Source organism: Drosophila sulfurigaster, chromosome 3 (assembly GCF_023558435.1).
Source record: "Drosophila sulfurigaster albostrigata strain 15112-1811.04 chromosome 3, ASM2355843v2, whole genome shotgun sequence".
In the NCBI taxonomy this organism is placed as follows: domain Eukaryota; kingdom Metazoa; phylum Arthropoda; class Insecta; order Diptera; family Drosophilidae; genus Drosophila; species Drosophila sulfurigaster.
Window position 1 is genome coordinate 41,627,665 of NC_084883.1, and position 17,517 is coordinate 41,645,181.

At 37.5% G+C, this 17,517-nt stretch overlaps 1 protein-coding gene across 1 annotated transcript; it reads left to right on the forward strand.

Moving 5' to 3' along the window:
- Positions 1 to 1,739: 1,739 nt before the first annotated feature.
- On the forward strand, positions 1,740 to 14,299 carry LOC133843246 (exocyst complex component 5). Its single transcript, XM_062276702.1, has 4 exons — positions 1,740 to 1,885; positions 12,792 to 12,991; positions 13,055 to 13,358; positions 13,854 to 14,299. The coding sequence occupies exons 1-4, from the start codon at positions 1,790 to 1,792 to the stop codon at positions 14,202 to 14,204; spliced, it is 951 nt and encodes a 316-aa protein (XP_062132686.1). The 5' UTR covers positions 1,740 to 1,789; the 3' UTR covers positions 14,205 to 14,299.
- The last annotated feature ends 3,218 nt before the right edge of the window (positions 14,300 to 17,517 follow it).

Sequence of the window (17,517 nt, forward strand, 5' to 3'; positions counted from 1 at the left end):
GCCTGAAAAGGAGGCGTTGTTGTCGTTGTCGTTGCTGTTTTCTGTTGCCATTGCCGTTGTCGTCGTTGTCGATTTTTCACTGTGCTGCACGCACAAAAAAGCTATTACTCGTAATCATATTTGCAGTCGCCGCCTCAAAACATTTTGTCGAGCCGCATTTTAAGGCCGCATAAATCACATGCATGCAAAATTCGCCCACTAACCAAAAGAGGAAGGGAAGGGAAAAATGTAGCACTATAATTGTTACTAAATTAAAATATTTAAGCAAAAAAATTAAACACTTAAATCAAGTTTTGTGCTAAGTTGAAACGCCTTGAAATGAGATTTGTTTTTAAAGGCCTCAGCAAACTTTGACTCATAATCGTACTTATGTTGTTTATGTGCCGGAAACGTTTGCTCAAAACATTGTGGATAATTGCCCAGCACTTACAGTAGGTACTCGAACATAAAGTCTCTTCTTAGTTTGTAATATGCTAACTAGTATTGGGTAATGGCAAATCGTAAAAGGAATTCGTTTAGAGAACTGGAAATGTCAATCAACAGCATCAATCGAGAGAGCTAGTAAAATGCAAATCTATCAATTAAAACTTATTCTAGTTCTAGTTACTTGTTGCACTTGGCACTTTGATTGAACAAGTTGTGAATTAATTAAAACATTAACGCATCTTAAACAAAACTAGTTAATCGAGAATATAAAGTAAACCAATTCGAATTCCATTTTCATTTCCATTTTGAATAAGGTCACGCAGGCATTTACACCTCAAGCACGTCTCCGCAAAAACTTTATTGGGGCCATAAAGATTTAACTCAGGGATATGTCTTATTTTATATCGAGGAACCTTAACAACTCTTGTGCTAAAATATTGGTCTCTCTACATTGTCACGTTTTTTTTTCGATTTTGCGAGCTATAAGCGTGACATGGTCAGACATCATTCTTTGGTTTTTGTGCGCGGAAATTTACGATGCCAAATTTTTTCGAGAGAGACTCGTCGGAATCGCCGGCACTTTAAATGCGTGGCATGTGCGCACATTTGGTTGCATTTTGCGACACTGAAAGACCAAAAACAAAGCAAACGGCAATTGAAACCAATTTAAAATTACTCGCACTTTTAAATTAAAAGTAACCGCAACACAGCCAAAAAAAAAAAAAAACAAACAAAATTGTCATTTAAATTGTTATTTACGCAGGCGAACTCGATGTCAACGCCAGGTTGTTGGCCAAAAAATACAAAAATACTTGACTAGGTCAGTTTGTAAGCGTAAAAAACGTGGTTTATTATCAGGTGTCACTTCGATCGAGATCTATAGTAGACGAGTGTGCGCAATTGAGACTGCTGTGAAAATTGTCCGCGTCACCAAGGCAAACAATCGTGGCGCCCAATCGGAGTCACATTCACTGTGGGGCAGTAGGGTCCAGATTCGATTGCATAATGAGTGCGGACAGTTCATTTGATATTGCATCAAATCTGATTTGATCGAGCGTCCATCGTCATCGTCATCGTCCATTCAACAGGCGAACAATGGCAGCGCGTCTACAATTACACATTAGTTTTAGTCCATGTCCGAATACGAGTCAAAGTCTCAATGAAAACGTTGTCATAACTAGCGGCAGCTGTGCGACTAATAACAAACATTATTAAACAACGAAAATAGAGGACAGCCACTGTGCTTCAATCTCTGACAAATGCAACGACAACGACCCTCAAAAGGCAACTCGATTACTCGACTACTCGATTATGCGTATAACAATGAGTGAATTGAATACATATTGAATAACAAACAATACAAATGCATTTCAACTATTTACAGCAAAATCGGCTTAGAAGTTTTTTAATTTCATTCAAAGTTTTCAATTACAAAAACCAACAACTAAAAACAAAAATGGTAAGTTAAACCAACAAAAACATTTCTCTTTTTCAGCTACAAAAATATATTTGAAATATTTTTAATTGATAATTTATGGTGAACTCGCGACTGGGTGCAAACGTCTGAACACATGTGAATGTGTAATTACTACTCAGTTACGAGTGCTCGGAGTGTGCGCTTGCTCACAGCATTTCTCACACTTTATATTTAAATATTTAATAAGCTCAGCCACACGATCTGATTAAATTAGCAGGCGCAACCACAGAAAACGGAAAACAAACAAAAACTGTCACACATGCCGCCGACCGAACGGCGAACGAAGCGCTGTGCATATAAATCTTGATGAGAAGGCAAACTCATGCAAGCTCACGAAATAAGACAAAAGTCGAGAGCAGGCATTATTGCCACAGCATACAGAAAATTGCTATAAAAGTTATGAGTAGTATTATATCTCGTCATCATCGGACTAATCAATGACTGAGTGCTATGTGTATCATGTTTTGTGCCTTAGCTTTGGCTTTACAAGGGTATTCAAACATTTTTCAAGTTTTTATTTGCGATTTTATTCGTGTTGTTGCTGCTGCGGCTGCTGCCAACAATTGACTGAAGGCAATGACCCACAATTGTTGTTGTTGTTGCTGCTGCTGCTAATAAGTATTGTCTGTTGTTGCTTATTGTTTGCAATATTCTTTGGTCTACTGAGTGTGTGTGTGATATACCGTTAAACAATGGAAGAAGCTTCTGTCGATTTATTATTGACTTTTGTCGCTGGTTCGTGTCTTAAGTCTTTTGTTTTACACCTTTTCTTTACTTGCGCGCACACACACCGGAAACGTGTTTGTACTCTTGGTGAAATCAGCGTCATTAATTGTCAATAAAAAAAAAAAAAAAACAGAAATAAATCTTAGCGAGTATTTTGTGCAACATCATTTGAGTAATTAACGTTTCATCTTCGTTTTCTTCTGCTTTTGATGTTAATTGAATTTCTGTTTAGCTTATATATTTTTTTGGGCAATTTGTTTGCGCGATTTGCCCGCATAATGAAACATGCTTGTTATATGCAATTTATGTACGGATACAACTTCCTCGATTAGATTAAGTAATTTGCTGATGATTTTGAAATGAATCTTGAATTTTTATTTATGAAACGCTTCACACTCATATCTAAATGCCATTAAATATTTCTATGCAATACAATTTGTCAGACAATTAAGTTATGGGAACGAGTCGAATTCCATAGTCTATCATCCATTGTGATGCTAATTCATTTTTCGAGGCCTCCTATTGGTTAACTCAATATGAGCATGTAATTAGAAAATATTTATGTGTTTTCTTGTTTTTGTTTTCGTATTTATGATGATTGAATTGTTTTTAGACCAACAAAGCACAAAAATTGTAAATTGAAAATGCATGCATAAATGTTTATGCAAAGTGGCAGTTAACAGTTCTGCATTTAAAATGAATGTGTTATACAAAATTTGCAACGTAAATTATGCAAATTACCGAGGGAGTTTGTTGATATTGTTTTCTTGCTTGTTTGTTTGTTTTAGAAATATGTTGTTAGCCCGCCTCGAATCAATAATACTACTTGACCAATCGAATGCAATGTTTTTCAATGGGCTGGCAATTTAGTTTTAACGGTAGCACATTGACCTCTTGGCCAGTTATGGAAGCGAGATATGCCATCGATATGCTACTCACTGACAAACAATTTTAAACTCAACAAAAACTGCACTGTGGGCTATTTCATTGTCCATTTGAGCAGGCTGAAAGCGCTTTGATTTATTTATTTATTTTCCATTTTCACAACACACAAAAAATTCCAGACAGACGTCGAAAAGTTCAAACAGTTAAGTGCCTGACAGGCATTAACTTTTGGGTTTGTAACCGCTGATTAGCAGTTGCTATAGTCGTAGTCGCTGCGTTGCAGATTTATGATTAGCGCCCAGTTAGCCTCAGAGCAACAACAAGATGAAGAAAACAAAAACACAAAAAAAAAAGACGCAGCGCAGTGCCCTACTCAAAATGCAAGTTATTATGTTTTTGAAGGTTTTTGCGAAATGGTTACGCCCCCAAATGCCACAAATTCAATGAGCCTCGCTGATATCGCGTCGTACCAATCAGACAGACAGGCAGACAGACGGACCTGCAATGTTGCAATTTATTGAATATTATTTCTACCGGATGATGATGATGCTGCTGCAGTTCAACATATTTCCATTTATGTTGAAAGAATTCTAATTAATGTATTTTTATAGTAATTAATTTTTGACACGCCACTTGCATGTTAAGCTCTAAAGTGAAATCCTCACGGAGGTCAAGTTTACAGATGCCTGGGAACTTCAGAACCAGCTTCACAGCTTCAGCAGAGATTATAAGAGATTCAGCTTAAGCTAAAAAGAACAGCATTGAGCTGTCTTTTGGGCTGAATGAATTTCAAATTTCATTAACCCCAAAAAAAAACATTTGCGCATTAATGGGCAACGTAATTGAAATCAACATGATGTCTATTTATTTAAAAAAGTTGTTTTTTGTTTTTTTTTGTATTAAATTTCGCTTATTTATACGTTTATTTGGCTGATTGACTCCCACGTATTTGGCGTTTGACTTTTGCCATTGCAAATCACTTTTTGGGCATCAATACTTTGAATCTCTCAAAATACATTCGTCTCGTCGTATATAAATATAAATGTATTTATTATTCTTTTGTTAAGCAAAATACGCATTTGTATGGTCGGTTGAGTTGCTTATAAATAGCCTGGGAACATGCTGGCAATTAATCAAAGTGCATAAGCACATTTTATTTTTTTCTTTGATTCGGCGGCGATTTGATTTTGTGTCTGGAATGTGTGCAAAAATTGATGGATGGCTCTGCGCTGCTGTTGGGATAAAGGTCTTTGGGGTGTTTAACGAAATTTGCCCACGATGAGTTGGCTATTATTTCCTACAACTATGTACTACAACTGACATTCTAAAAATGGAATGGGATTGTACCACTATAGATAAATCGATGCCAATCAACTATCACAGCTCAAGCATCTTCTTGAGAATGCGATACACGACATCGATACCATCGCAAACAGACAATCACAATCGCCATCGCCATCGTCAGCTCGATCGCCATCTTCATCACATTTCAGTGTTCCGAATACTACATTCGAAAAACGTATAAAATGCCTCACAAGGTTGTGTCGGCAAACTAAACTGTGCAAGTGAGACTTGAATTATGGCTAATACTTGACTTGGCTGACGAGGAAGCTGTGTGTGGAACAATGCTGTCTCTGCATCACTGATACACATTCGAGTACAGCAAGTAGTGCAGTGTAACGAACCGCAATTGAAACCGTAGCCAAGACCAAATCCAAATCCGAAAAACCGATCAATGACTAAGACCAAAGGCGAGAGACCCGATGCCAAAAAAAAAAAACAAGTGAGCTGCTCAACTGTGACATACCCGTTACTCATTGTGAATTAAAGCAAAACAGTGCGATATTAATTTTAAAATATACCAAATCAATATACCACAAAAATACTAAAAATATACCTAATGATATATTTGGTATTTTATATAGTGCTTCATTCAAAATATAGCATAGAGTACTAAAATATACCAGAGTATATCATGAAGACTATAGTTATTATTGTCTGTACACAAATTGCAACTTTAGCTTCAAAAGTCCGCTCTTTACTGGATTGTTGTGAATTTTTTTGGAACGGAAGTGGGCGTGTGCAAAAATACAAAAGCTGCCACAAAAATAAATCTATCTCTTATAGACTCTGAGATCTAGGTGTTCATACAGACGGACATGGCTATATCCTGTCGACTGTTAATGTTGATCAAGAATATGTATACTTTATAGGAGACCGAAAGTTATAATACCCCTCTACACTATGGATATCGGGTATCAAAAATAATTTGAAACAAATGTTTCAGCTGTTAAAACATGAAACTTGTTTTGTTTTTCGATCTTTTTTCGAATTTTTTTTTGTCTTCTTGGCGCGTTGAGTTGCGCCTTCAAATTGGCCAATATTAAGCTGTGACAAATGAGCGCAGCCGCCAAAAATGAAACCAACTACCAAGCTAACAACAGACAACTACTACAACAACTACTACTGTCAGCTTCTACATGGCTATCAGAAATGTTTGGCGTTAAAAAAGCCATGTCGAAAATTTAACGCCAGCTTAGATCGCGCATGCGCAGCGTTGGCCACAGTTGTCTGTTAGCTGACGGTAGCATTGTGGGGGCGATGTGTCATGTTTGTTGTTTGTTTCTTTCGGTTTTGATTTTTGTTGTTTGTTTTCGTTTTTGTTGTGGCGTTCAAGGTCGAGCGATTCAGTGCGCTAATTGATGGATGCCTGCAATGAGCGACAATTTGCCAAGCCTTGAACTTCTACACTAAAGAAGCGACTAAGCAAACAACTCTAATTGAAGAGAGGCTAGGCCAGGCCATGATACCCCCCACAAAGTCGATGCGGTGCTTTATATGCAAATCAGGCAGTCAGGCAGTCGCATTTACCTCTGCCACGACGTTGTAATGCTGGCAAACAACTAATTACTTGACACGCTTCGGCTGCTTGAAGCCAGATGAAGTCATTTTGTTGCTGCCATCTTAAACCCTTTGCTTTGTGTGTGATTCTCGATGTGTAAAGTAAACGTCGACGCTGACGTTGAAGGTTAGCAGTCAACTAGCCAGCCAGCCAGCCAGGCAGTCTGTCGACAAGTTAGCGAGTCAGCTGTGACTGAAGAACGCGTTCCATAAGCTGACTTTGCTTCTGCTTCTGCCGGATGTTTCTTCTTTGATTCAACATTTGCGCAAAAAAGCGATTAACATGTAAATTTAATGACCATGTACCATGGAGATTACAATGTAGAACGCTCAATTTATGGTTAATATTTTTGATTTTGACGCATTCACAGCACACACACCCCTTCTAATATTATATAATAATATATAGAATCTGCGTACTTTTCATTTTCAATCTGCATACCGGAATTCGTATCATATACGATATATTGTATGTATTGCTTTACTAAGTCAAGCTGACATTTCCTGTTTTCCCACAGAAATATGACGCGGCAAATCTTTGTATTAAAGTCATACCTTTATGACTGTGATAATCACTTACAACTCTTTTCCTTTTAATAAACCTTTTTTTTTTAGGGCTAAAGTGATAAATTAACAAGTTAGTCACACAAAAAGTGCTTCCTCAAACCGAACCCTTTAAAAACAGTCACTTTGCTGACTAATATGCTTTTGAAACTTGTTGGAAATATGCCTAAATAATGTACTTTTTTAATAGCCATTGCTTTAAATAATTCAGTTTAATTTTTGCTTAAGAAATATAGTAAAATTTTAAAAATGTAACATGTATTATACGCGCTAACTATAGAGTAGGATGATATTATAACTTTGTGCCTCCAGCCAAAGTATGGAACGGAAAGGAGTCATTTTCCACCCTATAAAGTAATTATATTCTTGATCAACTTTAACAACAAAGACGATATAAAAAATAAGTGCAGTTTTTAATAATTTAATACTGTACTATTTTCTTTTTATTGGAAATGTCAAGCACACTTTGTTACTTTTTTTTTTTTTTTTTAATTTGTTGTGTCATCACAAACAGCTTAAACCGATTAGATTATATAGCTAATCGTATTATATTTTCATTCAAACATCTCAACAGAATTAGCGTAGCCCTCAAGCAAGTGTTAAAGCTTTACAAACAAATATATTCTCTTGGCTATAAATCAAGCGTCGAAAGAGTTATCATTTTAAGAGCTGAAAGAAATCGAAAATCAAATTTGGCAGTTCATTGAATATTTAATTGCTTGAAGTCAGATCCACATTGAAAGTGATTTGATTAATGAGTTTATTCTTCTTCCACGCGAATTACAATCAAACTTTCCTAATCATGCTGTGCCATTGTTTTGCTCTATGATCTTTTCACCTTTTTGGCTCACTTTCATCACCCACATTTGATATGGAGATATTTGTATGTGTGTATATCATTTTCATAACATAAGCAATTATCAAATATTCATTATTCATTTATCATATACGCTTTATTTCATTTATTACTATTATGCAACTGGGCGCCCGCATTGTGAGCTTGCAAAACTTTATTACAATGCAGCACAAAATGTGATATTTATTGAACTCGTTTAACCAAAAAAAAAACAAGGAAAAAAAACTGAATTCCCCAACAATGTATTCATTTTCTCCATATCAATAATTAAATTGCAGTTCGAAGCAGCGGCCCGCAGAAAAATCGAAAAAAAATTAGAAAAATTGGATAACGGCATTGCCCTCATGGCTGAGAAGTGAATTATTATTTCAATTAGGGCGTTTAAAAAATGATTATGGCACACTTATTATAATTGTATTACACTTTGAACGCGCCAATTGGTAGAAATTCGCTGAATATTCCAGCACAATATTATTTTTTATTTTTATTTTCTGTTGATAATGTTGTGTAATAAAAGACAATGCGCATTGCACTCTACCAGATAAAAGATTGGACCACACCGCCGGACAGCTGGCGCCCTGGCTGCTGTTTTGGCCACAATCGCCCCCGCTTGGCCACATTAAATTAAATCTAAGCTTGACCCAAAAAGTGCAATTCGACTACCACAGTTAGTCGTACTACTTAAACGGTTATTTTTTTTTGTGTCTGCAAAATTTCGCAAAAATGAACAGCAACCAAAAAAAAAAATAAGCACTTAATTTGCGCGCCGAAAATCAACTGAGAAGCGAAATCGAAATGGCCAAGCAAAGTTATTTGATAATAAATGATTATTTTCGTGCTAAACTGCGTTAATCACAGATAATGATAATGCCATGTAATGTGCGCTGTACTCGCAAAAACTTAAGCTCAAACTCAAACTCGTACTCGTAGTTTACGTTTGTTGCCTGCCTTTTTTATTGATTGTTTTTAATTAGTCTGTTGTTGTTGCTGTTGTTGTTATTGTTATTACCGCTGTTGTGGTTAGAATTTGACACGCCCCGTCCGCCTTAATCGCCGGAGCAGCGCCTTCCTGCTCATTACGCCAATACAAGACAAGACAAGCCAAAGGAGGCGGCTTTGGGGGCGGAGGCGCAGAGTCTGATATCAAAGAGGGAGTGCCGTCCAATTAATGTGATCCACGCAACAGCAACAGCAACAGCAGCAGCTGCCTCTGTAATGTGCTCCAAGTTCATTCAACTGTCAGGTTATTTTGGAACTTTTTTTGCTAAGCCGACAAACGCACAGTTCCCAGCCCAGATGATATGCCCATTGTGCGCACGCGCAACTTTTAATTAACATGAAAAACTGGCAAAAACTATGTGAAAGAGTTGGCCAAAGAAAACTTTTCAAGTACCCAAAAGTTGCGCTGTCAATTGAATGAATACTCTGTACACTCAGCGAAAGACACAAAGCAACTAATTAGAGATGATAAAAAATAAGTTCACCCATAAAACTGCTTCCACGAAATACTATAAATGTTAGTTACTTTTGTAGACAGTATTTCGCTTTATTCCTTTTCTTTTTAATTATTCTTAATTGCATTTAACAACATTATTCCAGTTGCGCTTTCTTCTTCTATCATTGCTACTGCGACGCATCTTTTTATATCGATTACATATAAATTTCATTCTCTCGATTATTTCAGAAACTAGAGCTGTTTGTATTTAAACTATTTTGCTTATGAACTATCAATATAACAATTCAATCCTCAACGTAAACAAACTTCGGTTTTAACTTTTAACTCTTTGAGTTCACATCCGCTAAAGGCGTTTAGAAACGGTTTGTAATCGGATTTGGTTTACAGACCAGTTTTTTTTTTCAAGTGTATAAGTAGTTAAATTTTTGAAGTTAAGTGAATTTCAAGTTCATGGTCACTGTCATTATTGTCTCGGAAGTGACAAGAGCCCAGACAAGCTCAAGCGCTGATCATAATTGAGTGTCCATTGTTACAAAATTATACCATTTTTTTTTCTTCTTTTTTATGCCGTCATGCTGCTTGACAAACTGTAGCTGTAGAGCTACAAACTGCGCCATTAAATTGTGTCTTAAGAGCCCAGCATGTCTGTTGGCTTTTGACAATTGATTGCAGCCGACAATTGAATCAGCAATAACACCTTTTATAATCCCCTCAATTTGATATGCAACTAAAGTTATTTAATTAGCGCAGTGATAACTATCATTAAATGTGTATTGAACCAGTTTTCACGTAATTTGAACTATGTTAAATGTCAGATTTCGTAATTTAATGTTGTCACTCGCTAGTGTAATTAAACTATGTTAGGCCTAAAGTTCAGTTATCGACTAACACGTCATAAACTTGATCATTAAATTCGACTTTGTTTTTAACACTTTGGAATCAAATTTCGGTTAATCGATCGCTTTGTTAAAAAGTTCCATTGATTATGCACAGCACAATGTTGACATTGCAGCAATTGTGAATATTTATTGACTTGTTCAGCCATCAAAAGCGCATAAATATCGCAACTGAAATGTCAATGGAATACTTAGAAAATCAATCAGTCTATGAGTGTACTTCACAGAGAGCACTTTAATGAAGTGCGAATACCCTGACTGAATTTCTAAGTAAATTACATACACTACATTTATAAATAAAATATATGTAAATTCAACCTAAATTTGGTAAAAATAACTAGTATTACAAGAATGAATTAAAATAAATTACTTAGTTCTATATAATAACCATTAAAATGTATGTCAATAAACTGAATATTTAATTTAGTCAAAACAACTAGCTTTCCAAAATATATGCAGCAATTAATTATTATCTGGCATCTGTAGAATTCATAAATGTTGTAATCTTTAATTTATATGTTCATCTAGAAGCACAGTCATAACTGGATTGACTCGCTGCTGGTGATCAAGATCTTGCGTTAAGATTGACATACAGTTACTGTTATTTGCTTGCAGTTTATTTTTATATGCTTTTTTTTTGTGCACAACAAGGCTTGGTCTTGAATTGACGGTGTGTGGTTTTTAATGGAGCCCATTAAACCCGAACATGTATTTTTCTTACTGTTACATATGTATTTATAAATACACGTAGTTGCACAGGTATTTTACACCCTTTTACAGAGCAGACAACAACAAATAAAAGGATTGTAGTCTGGTTAATTGGGGGCCATCAGAGAACGTCTGCCTTTCGCTTTAGAAGTGTGCTTAGCATAAACCTTTCACTCGCTTCAGAACTGCTGCAGAAAATTGAAAAGGCAGCATATTTAAGAGTTGATAAATATGTATGTATGTCTGATAACTAAGCCAACTTAGAGTGGCAGATGAGGAATTTATGTTGAAGAAATATACAAATTGATTACGTACCCTTATGTTTGTTATACCCCGCACATCAATCAAACTACATGCAGGGTATCAAGACAAATGCTGGCACATTACAAATTCACAAACTTTGCCAACTTTATTTATAGTGTTGCAGCTAAACACTGAGCACCATCTCAGAGTGAGTTAAAAAACTACATGCACCGCTCACTCATTTGCTTACATGTCTATCGTAATTGTTAAAGTTGACACATTCAATTTGCAACATTCAGCGAATTCTCATCTGCCGCCAAAAAGCCATTCGAAAATGGAGCCGAACATGAAAATAATAAAGAGGAGCACAAGCAGCCATAACTCAGCTAGACAGTCACCCACATAAGCAGACACATAAACAGTCACACTCAACACACACACACACAGACATTCGATTATTTGTTGTATGCAGGTGGCATCGATAAATCACAGGTATCGATATCTTTTGTGCATATTGTCAAAAGCGCCGACCGATTGACAAATTGGCAACATACAAATTTTGGCCAAGGATAGCGCTGATTGCCGATTTACCGATTATGCCGGTTGCTTGTGATTTGTTTTTTTGTTAAAATCTGGCAACCTTAGTGTAATGATAATCAGTCTCCCTCATTTCTTCATCGCTGTTCACAGCGCATTTAGCACCTTTCGCGCGTTTCAAGCGCGTTTTTGTGGCGTTTTAAATCGCATTAGCATGTTTAACGGCTCCTAATTGATCATTAGCGGCAAAAACCACTTGCGGTCTTGGAACCCGACGACAATGCGCACAATGCATAAATAAATAATAAAGAGTAATAAAGGCAACAATGTTTAAGCTTTCAAACGGTCTTTATAAACGTACTACAATAAAAATTAATTCATAAAAAAAGAGACCATAAAAAAATCGCACCTTTTTTTAAGGCTTCCATGAATGCAAGCGTAATTAATCAACATTAAATCCATTATCAAACAAACTAATTCAATTAGCAAAGAAAATATTTTCAATATAAATATTTATATGAGGCAAATAATAATAAATAAATCAACGCCACACAAAAAATGACTAGCAATTTTTCAACAAACAATTTCTAACGCAGCAGCGTCTTTAACATGTTGAATTATGTCAGTGTGTTGGGAAATTTTCACATTAATAACAGCAACAACAAGCGAGTGTAAGCGACACCAGAGACAAAACAATGCGCGAAACAATGCCATAAAGTGAACAACAATTTGAGTTGATTATGATTATTTGTTGTTGTCGTTGTTGTTGTGTGCGTATAAACTTGACATTGTTGTAATGTTGACGTGTAATTAATGTATTATTAAATTGAATTTTGAGGCTTTTCAAAACGTATCGAGTTCAAGTGCGTCGTCATCTAAATAAAGCGCATTTAATTGGTTTAAAGCAGTGCACAAATGCAACTGTGCTAAATGTTGCAATCGGATAAGCTAAATGGCAAGAGCGAGTCTTTAAAAATTTTTATGTGTGTGTGGCAGGTGCAAACAAATTTGTGCAACATGTTACCAAATCGAAGCGCATGTCGCAACACGACAGGCCACAAAACGACATCAACATTCTAACCACTCACTTGTTTCTCATTTTCTTGTCTGTTGCAGCACTCAATTTGCCTGCTGCTGCTAGTCATCTGCCTTGGTGCGAGCTGCCACGCGATACGCGTCGACTGGGGCACAAACACTGGCCCGATTGTGCCACCGCCGCCGCGCACCACGCCCACGCCGCCACGCCTGCCATACCGCGAGCCAGCGCCCGTCTGGGAGGATCAAAGCGATGATATACCAAACCCGCAGCCATATGTGTAAGTGCCATTTAAGTTTGCATATCTTTGCAGCCAAGTAATGCATTATGTTTACAACTTTAGTTATGTGCTGCCGCCTCCTTCACGTCCACGCACTTGGATCATACCCGCCGGACCCTATGCGCCGCCCAACTACAACAATCTGCCGCCCAAGCGCGGCAACTATGGCCAACTCTTGACTCCGTACAGCACGCCAGCTGATGCGGTAGAGGGAACTGTCGCAGTGCCTGGACTGGCGGCACAGTATGTGCCTGGAGTGGGCATCAAGTATACGGCGATTGTGCCCAGCAAGCAACAGGGCAAATACAATGCAAAGACCAAGAAATACAAGGCCTACGAGAAGGCCAAATATGCGCCATGGAACTATGTAAGACAATATGATAATCGCAAGCGTTATCTGCGCTACTGATGTGCATTGTACATACATATATACATATATATTTAAGAAGAGAGTATAAGTGAAGACGTTGTCGTTTTATTGTGTAAATTGCGTGTACAACAACCGATTAAAGCCAAAATGAAAAACAACTACAACAAACAACAAACATCTAACGAAACCCCAACCAACAACAACTTAACGCTTTTGACACTTTTATAAATGAATTTTGCACAAGAGCCGTCTGCTACATAGACAAACATACATAACACACATACAGCCACAGCTAGACACGCACACCCACAAGTCGCCACCACTTGCCACAAGTCGCCCCCACTTGCCACCAATCGCCACTCTCAACTCTCAACTCGCCATCGCAACAGCAGCAACATTTGCTTTCATGCACCTCACCAACCAAAAAAAAAACAACAACAACACATTCATATCCATGTCCATGTCATAATCACGTGCATCATCTCTTTGCAGTTGCAGCTGCTGCCGGTGGAGGAGAAGCCGATGGATTGGCAAGCGCCAGAGGAGTTGCCACCACAGTCACTCAGCTCCTCCACAACAACAGCAGAGCCCAGCAACAGCAGCAGCAGTCCAACTGTAACCAACTCCGAGACAACAACGTTAGCAACATCTTCAACGACAACAGCAACTGCAACATCAACGACAACAACAACAACAACAACGACGACGCCGAAGCCCACAGCAACAGCAAAGCTGGCACACGAGAAGAGCGCCTATCTGAAGAAGCACAACAAGCTGAAGAAGCTGCTTGAAAAAATGCAGGCTCAAAACAACTCAGCCCAAACGATGCTCAGCTCAAGTTGAGCGAGCACAAACACTAAACAAAAAAAAAAAGATGCGAAATAAAACTGGGAAAAATAAGAAAAAAACAACAACAAACACAAAATTTAATTTAAGACTTGCCCAAAATTTGTAAATACATAATAATAATAATAATAATAATAAATCGAATAATCTTTCGTTAACTCCTTTTGATTGCTTGACTGCTCGGAACGGACAATTCGATTACATAAAAATATCAAAAGACTCAGGCAACAAACTTGCGTGCAGTGGCAACGGCGTTAAATTGTGCTTTAATTGCACACGCCGCATGGCAAAAGGGTAAATACTCACTTATTCGTATTCGAAGTCGTATTCGAACACCCAAAGACCCCATCGACCAGCGAGCATAGAGCAAAGCACTAGCGGCAAGGTAAACTCTGTTGCGCTGTCAAAGAAATAACGGTCGAGTCAGTGAGTGTGTGTGAGTTAACTGAAAACGATGATTGGTACTTTCTTGAACGGCTTTTCGTAGCCGACAGCTAAACGCAATTAGCCAACTTACTAGGCAATTAGTTAGAGCAGCGCGCCGGCTTCTCGGGGGCCCATCATTTAAATGTCGGTCCCCAGTCTTGATCACAGAGCGGCCAACTGGCGACCCTGACCACGGCGTCACCACTGCAACACATCACCGACATCATTAGTCGCAGCAGCGGCAGCAGCTAAACAAGAACAACAACAATAGTGACAATAAAACTGTCTGCGCATAACTGATACTATTTGTTTGTTTTTTGCAAATTGCAGGAGTCATTAACCAGCGCTAATTTTCGTCTGCTTTGTCAACGAGTTTTGCATTGTGTCTGTGTTGTTTTTATTTAGTTAGTTTTTTAAATTAATCACAAAGAGGAGTTCGGCGACCATTAATAATAATTAAAGATACGAATTCAAAGCCACTTTTCTCTGCATTACACAAAACTCTTTAATTAATTCCAATTAGTTACAAATTGACACCAATTTGCTTGTTTGACCGTTTTGGAGTTAATTATTGCCTTGAAGTGTGTGTGGGTTTTGTTTTCTGTTTTTTTATTGTATTTTATTTATAAATTAAATATATGATGATAATGCTGTGACAATTAACATTTAGTTACTACAATAAAAATGCAATGAATTTATGGCAAATAAATAATTCGAATTGTTCTTTAAGTGACAATTTTTATGCATATATTAGATAAGGCTTAAACGCTGTCATACAAAAGTTTATTCACTTATATAGCTGATATATCTGAAATATTTGCATTTCAATTATTCACTTTTGAGATACACAAAATTTGATACACATAATTTGCAATTCTAAATGGAAACAGGGCAAAAGAAAACATTTCAAAGACATAATTCAATTTTTGAAATCAATTAACTTATTTCGATTTGTTTGTACTTTTACAAATGTTTTAAATGTTGTCTTGCTTGTATACAATCCGAATCAATTAAATATTGTTAACTTACGACCGTAGCAATGAAGACAGATTTGAATATTTTGAATAACTCGATTGCAACTGAGAGTGTGAGAAACAGAGGTTCAAGTATCTCTTACGGATTCTCCTGCTTCCGTTTTGAAATTCCACTGTGTGACTGTGGTTGTGGTTGGGCTTCATGTTGGGCAATGACAGCGACGAAGCGACGACTTACTTGGCCACCTCTCACCTGGCATTCACCAGCATTTGGCTCCAGGAGATTGTGGTTGCCATAAACAAGATTCCCGCTGACGTTTGTATTTGCTCTCGACTGCGGAAATCCGAAAATTGTGGGTGTAGCTTGCTTCGAATTGTGAAATGACTAAGATTGGAATGAAATACAAAAATTATGATGACAGTAAAAGGGAGTTCAAATATTATCTAACAAAATGAAGTCAATTTTTCTTTTAGTTCTCAGCACTAAACTTGGCGGCAACAAACATGAAAAAACGTTGTTGAAATCTGTGATTTAAGCGATAAATTGAACATCTAACGTTTATGGTCTTAACCGATTTATGGAAGTGTGAATTGTAAAGAATTTTCGCAACTGCAACTGGATTTGCTTCGAGTTATAGATCGTTGGCATTATTAATGTGAAATATTATTGCAGACACATTAAAAGCTTTGATTAATTCAATGCGGCATGCCATATGTCTGGATCACCCTTCACCTTTGTGGCTCACACAAGTTTCGTATGTGCATTCAATATACGAGTGTAATACGCTGCGTATGCGCAATGTGCAGCAGCAGCCAAAGAGTTGCCAAGTCCCAGTTACAATTGCAATGTGTTGTGTGCAGCTGGCGAAATTAATTTGATTAGAAACGAGACAAAACGAGTCGAGTGTTAAAAATGCTTAAAAAAATCATTTGAAGTTTCGGGGGACAGCGGCTACTTTGGGGGCACTCAAGTTGAAGCTGACGCTGCAGCGGGCCAATAAAGCAAAAGCAGCGTTAAGCTGGGCGACTTCCTAGGCATTTGCCACTGATGCTGATTACATAGTCACGTTGTTAACTACATCTTCACGGTGCACGGCGACCAAGAAATACAGCAAAAAAAAAAAGAAACCTTGCAGCGTGTGCTGGCTGCTTTTGCTACTTTACGTTTGCTGGTGCAGCGACGGTGCATGCCACTGTGGCGCAATCGAATCGAATCAGAGCCGACATCTTTCACACTTCGTTAAAGGTAACGCGGGCAAAGCCACCGCCAAGGCAATTTATTGTCAAAAGCGAGAAGCGATAAAGAAACAACAACAATAACAAAATCAGAGAGACAAGAAAAAACTGCAATATGCACATTATGGCCAAGACTCGAGGCCGCTTCTGCTGCTGTTGCTGCCACTGCAGTTAGTCGCCGTGAATGTGGCCCTAACGTGACGGGCCACTCCACATTGCTGCCTTTGATTATGTGCTGACCCGTCATCATCAACGAGACCCGCACCCATGCACCCGGACCTGTGCCGGACCCAGACCGGACCCTTTTTTTATTACAATAATACCCGCTAGCGCTTAGGCAGATGGGTATTATAACTACTTAATAGAGAATATAAGCTATTATTGTTGCCGCCAAAATTATTTTATAATTTAAAAAATACCTAATCAACGTTTTCAACGTTAAATGTAGAATAACATCGTTAGCGTCTGTAATGTCACAGAATTATTTAAATATATGCACTTGGTATACAAATAATATAGAATTTGTATTTTAATGCTACAAAAATAACTAAAGGCTGAAAGCTCGAAATTTACAGAAAACGGTTTTTCATAAATTTAAACAAAAATTGTCAATAATGAGAGAATATGATATTTTAGTTATTACTGAGCTTCCTTATGAAAATGTGTCGATTTCT

Coding starts and splice junctions, on each gene's coding strand:
- LOC133843246 (XM_062276702.1), top strand. CDS start 1,790: ATGCATTTCAACTATTTACAGCAAAATCGGCTTAGAAGTTTTTTAATT. Junction 1,886..12,791: donor AACAACTAAAAACAAAAATG/GTAAGTTAAACC, acceptor TGTCTGTTGCAG/CACTCAATTTGCCTGCTGCT. Junction 12,992..13,054: donor CCAAACCCGCAGCCATATGT/GTAAGTGCCATT, acceptor TTACAACTTTAG/TTATGTGCTGCCGCCTCCTT.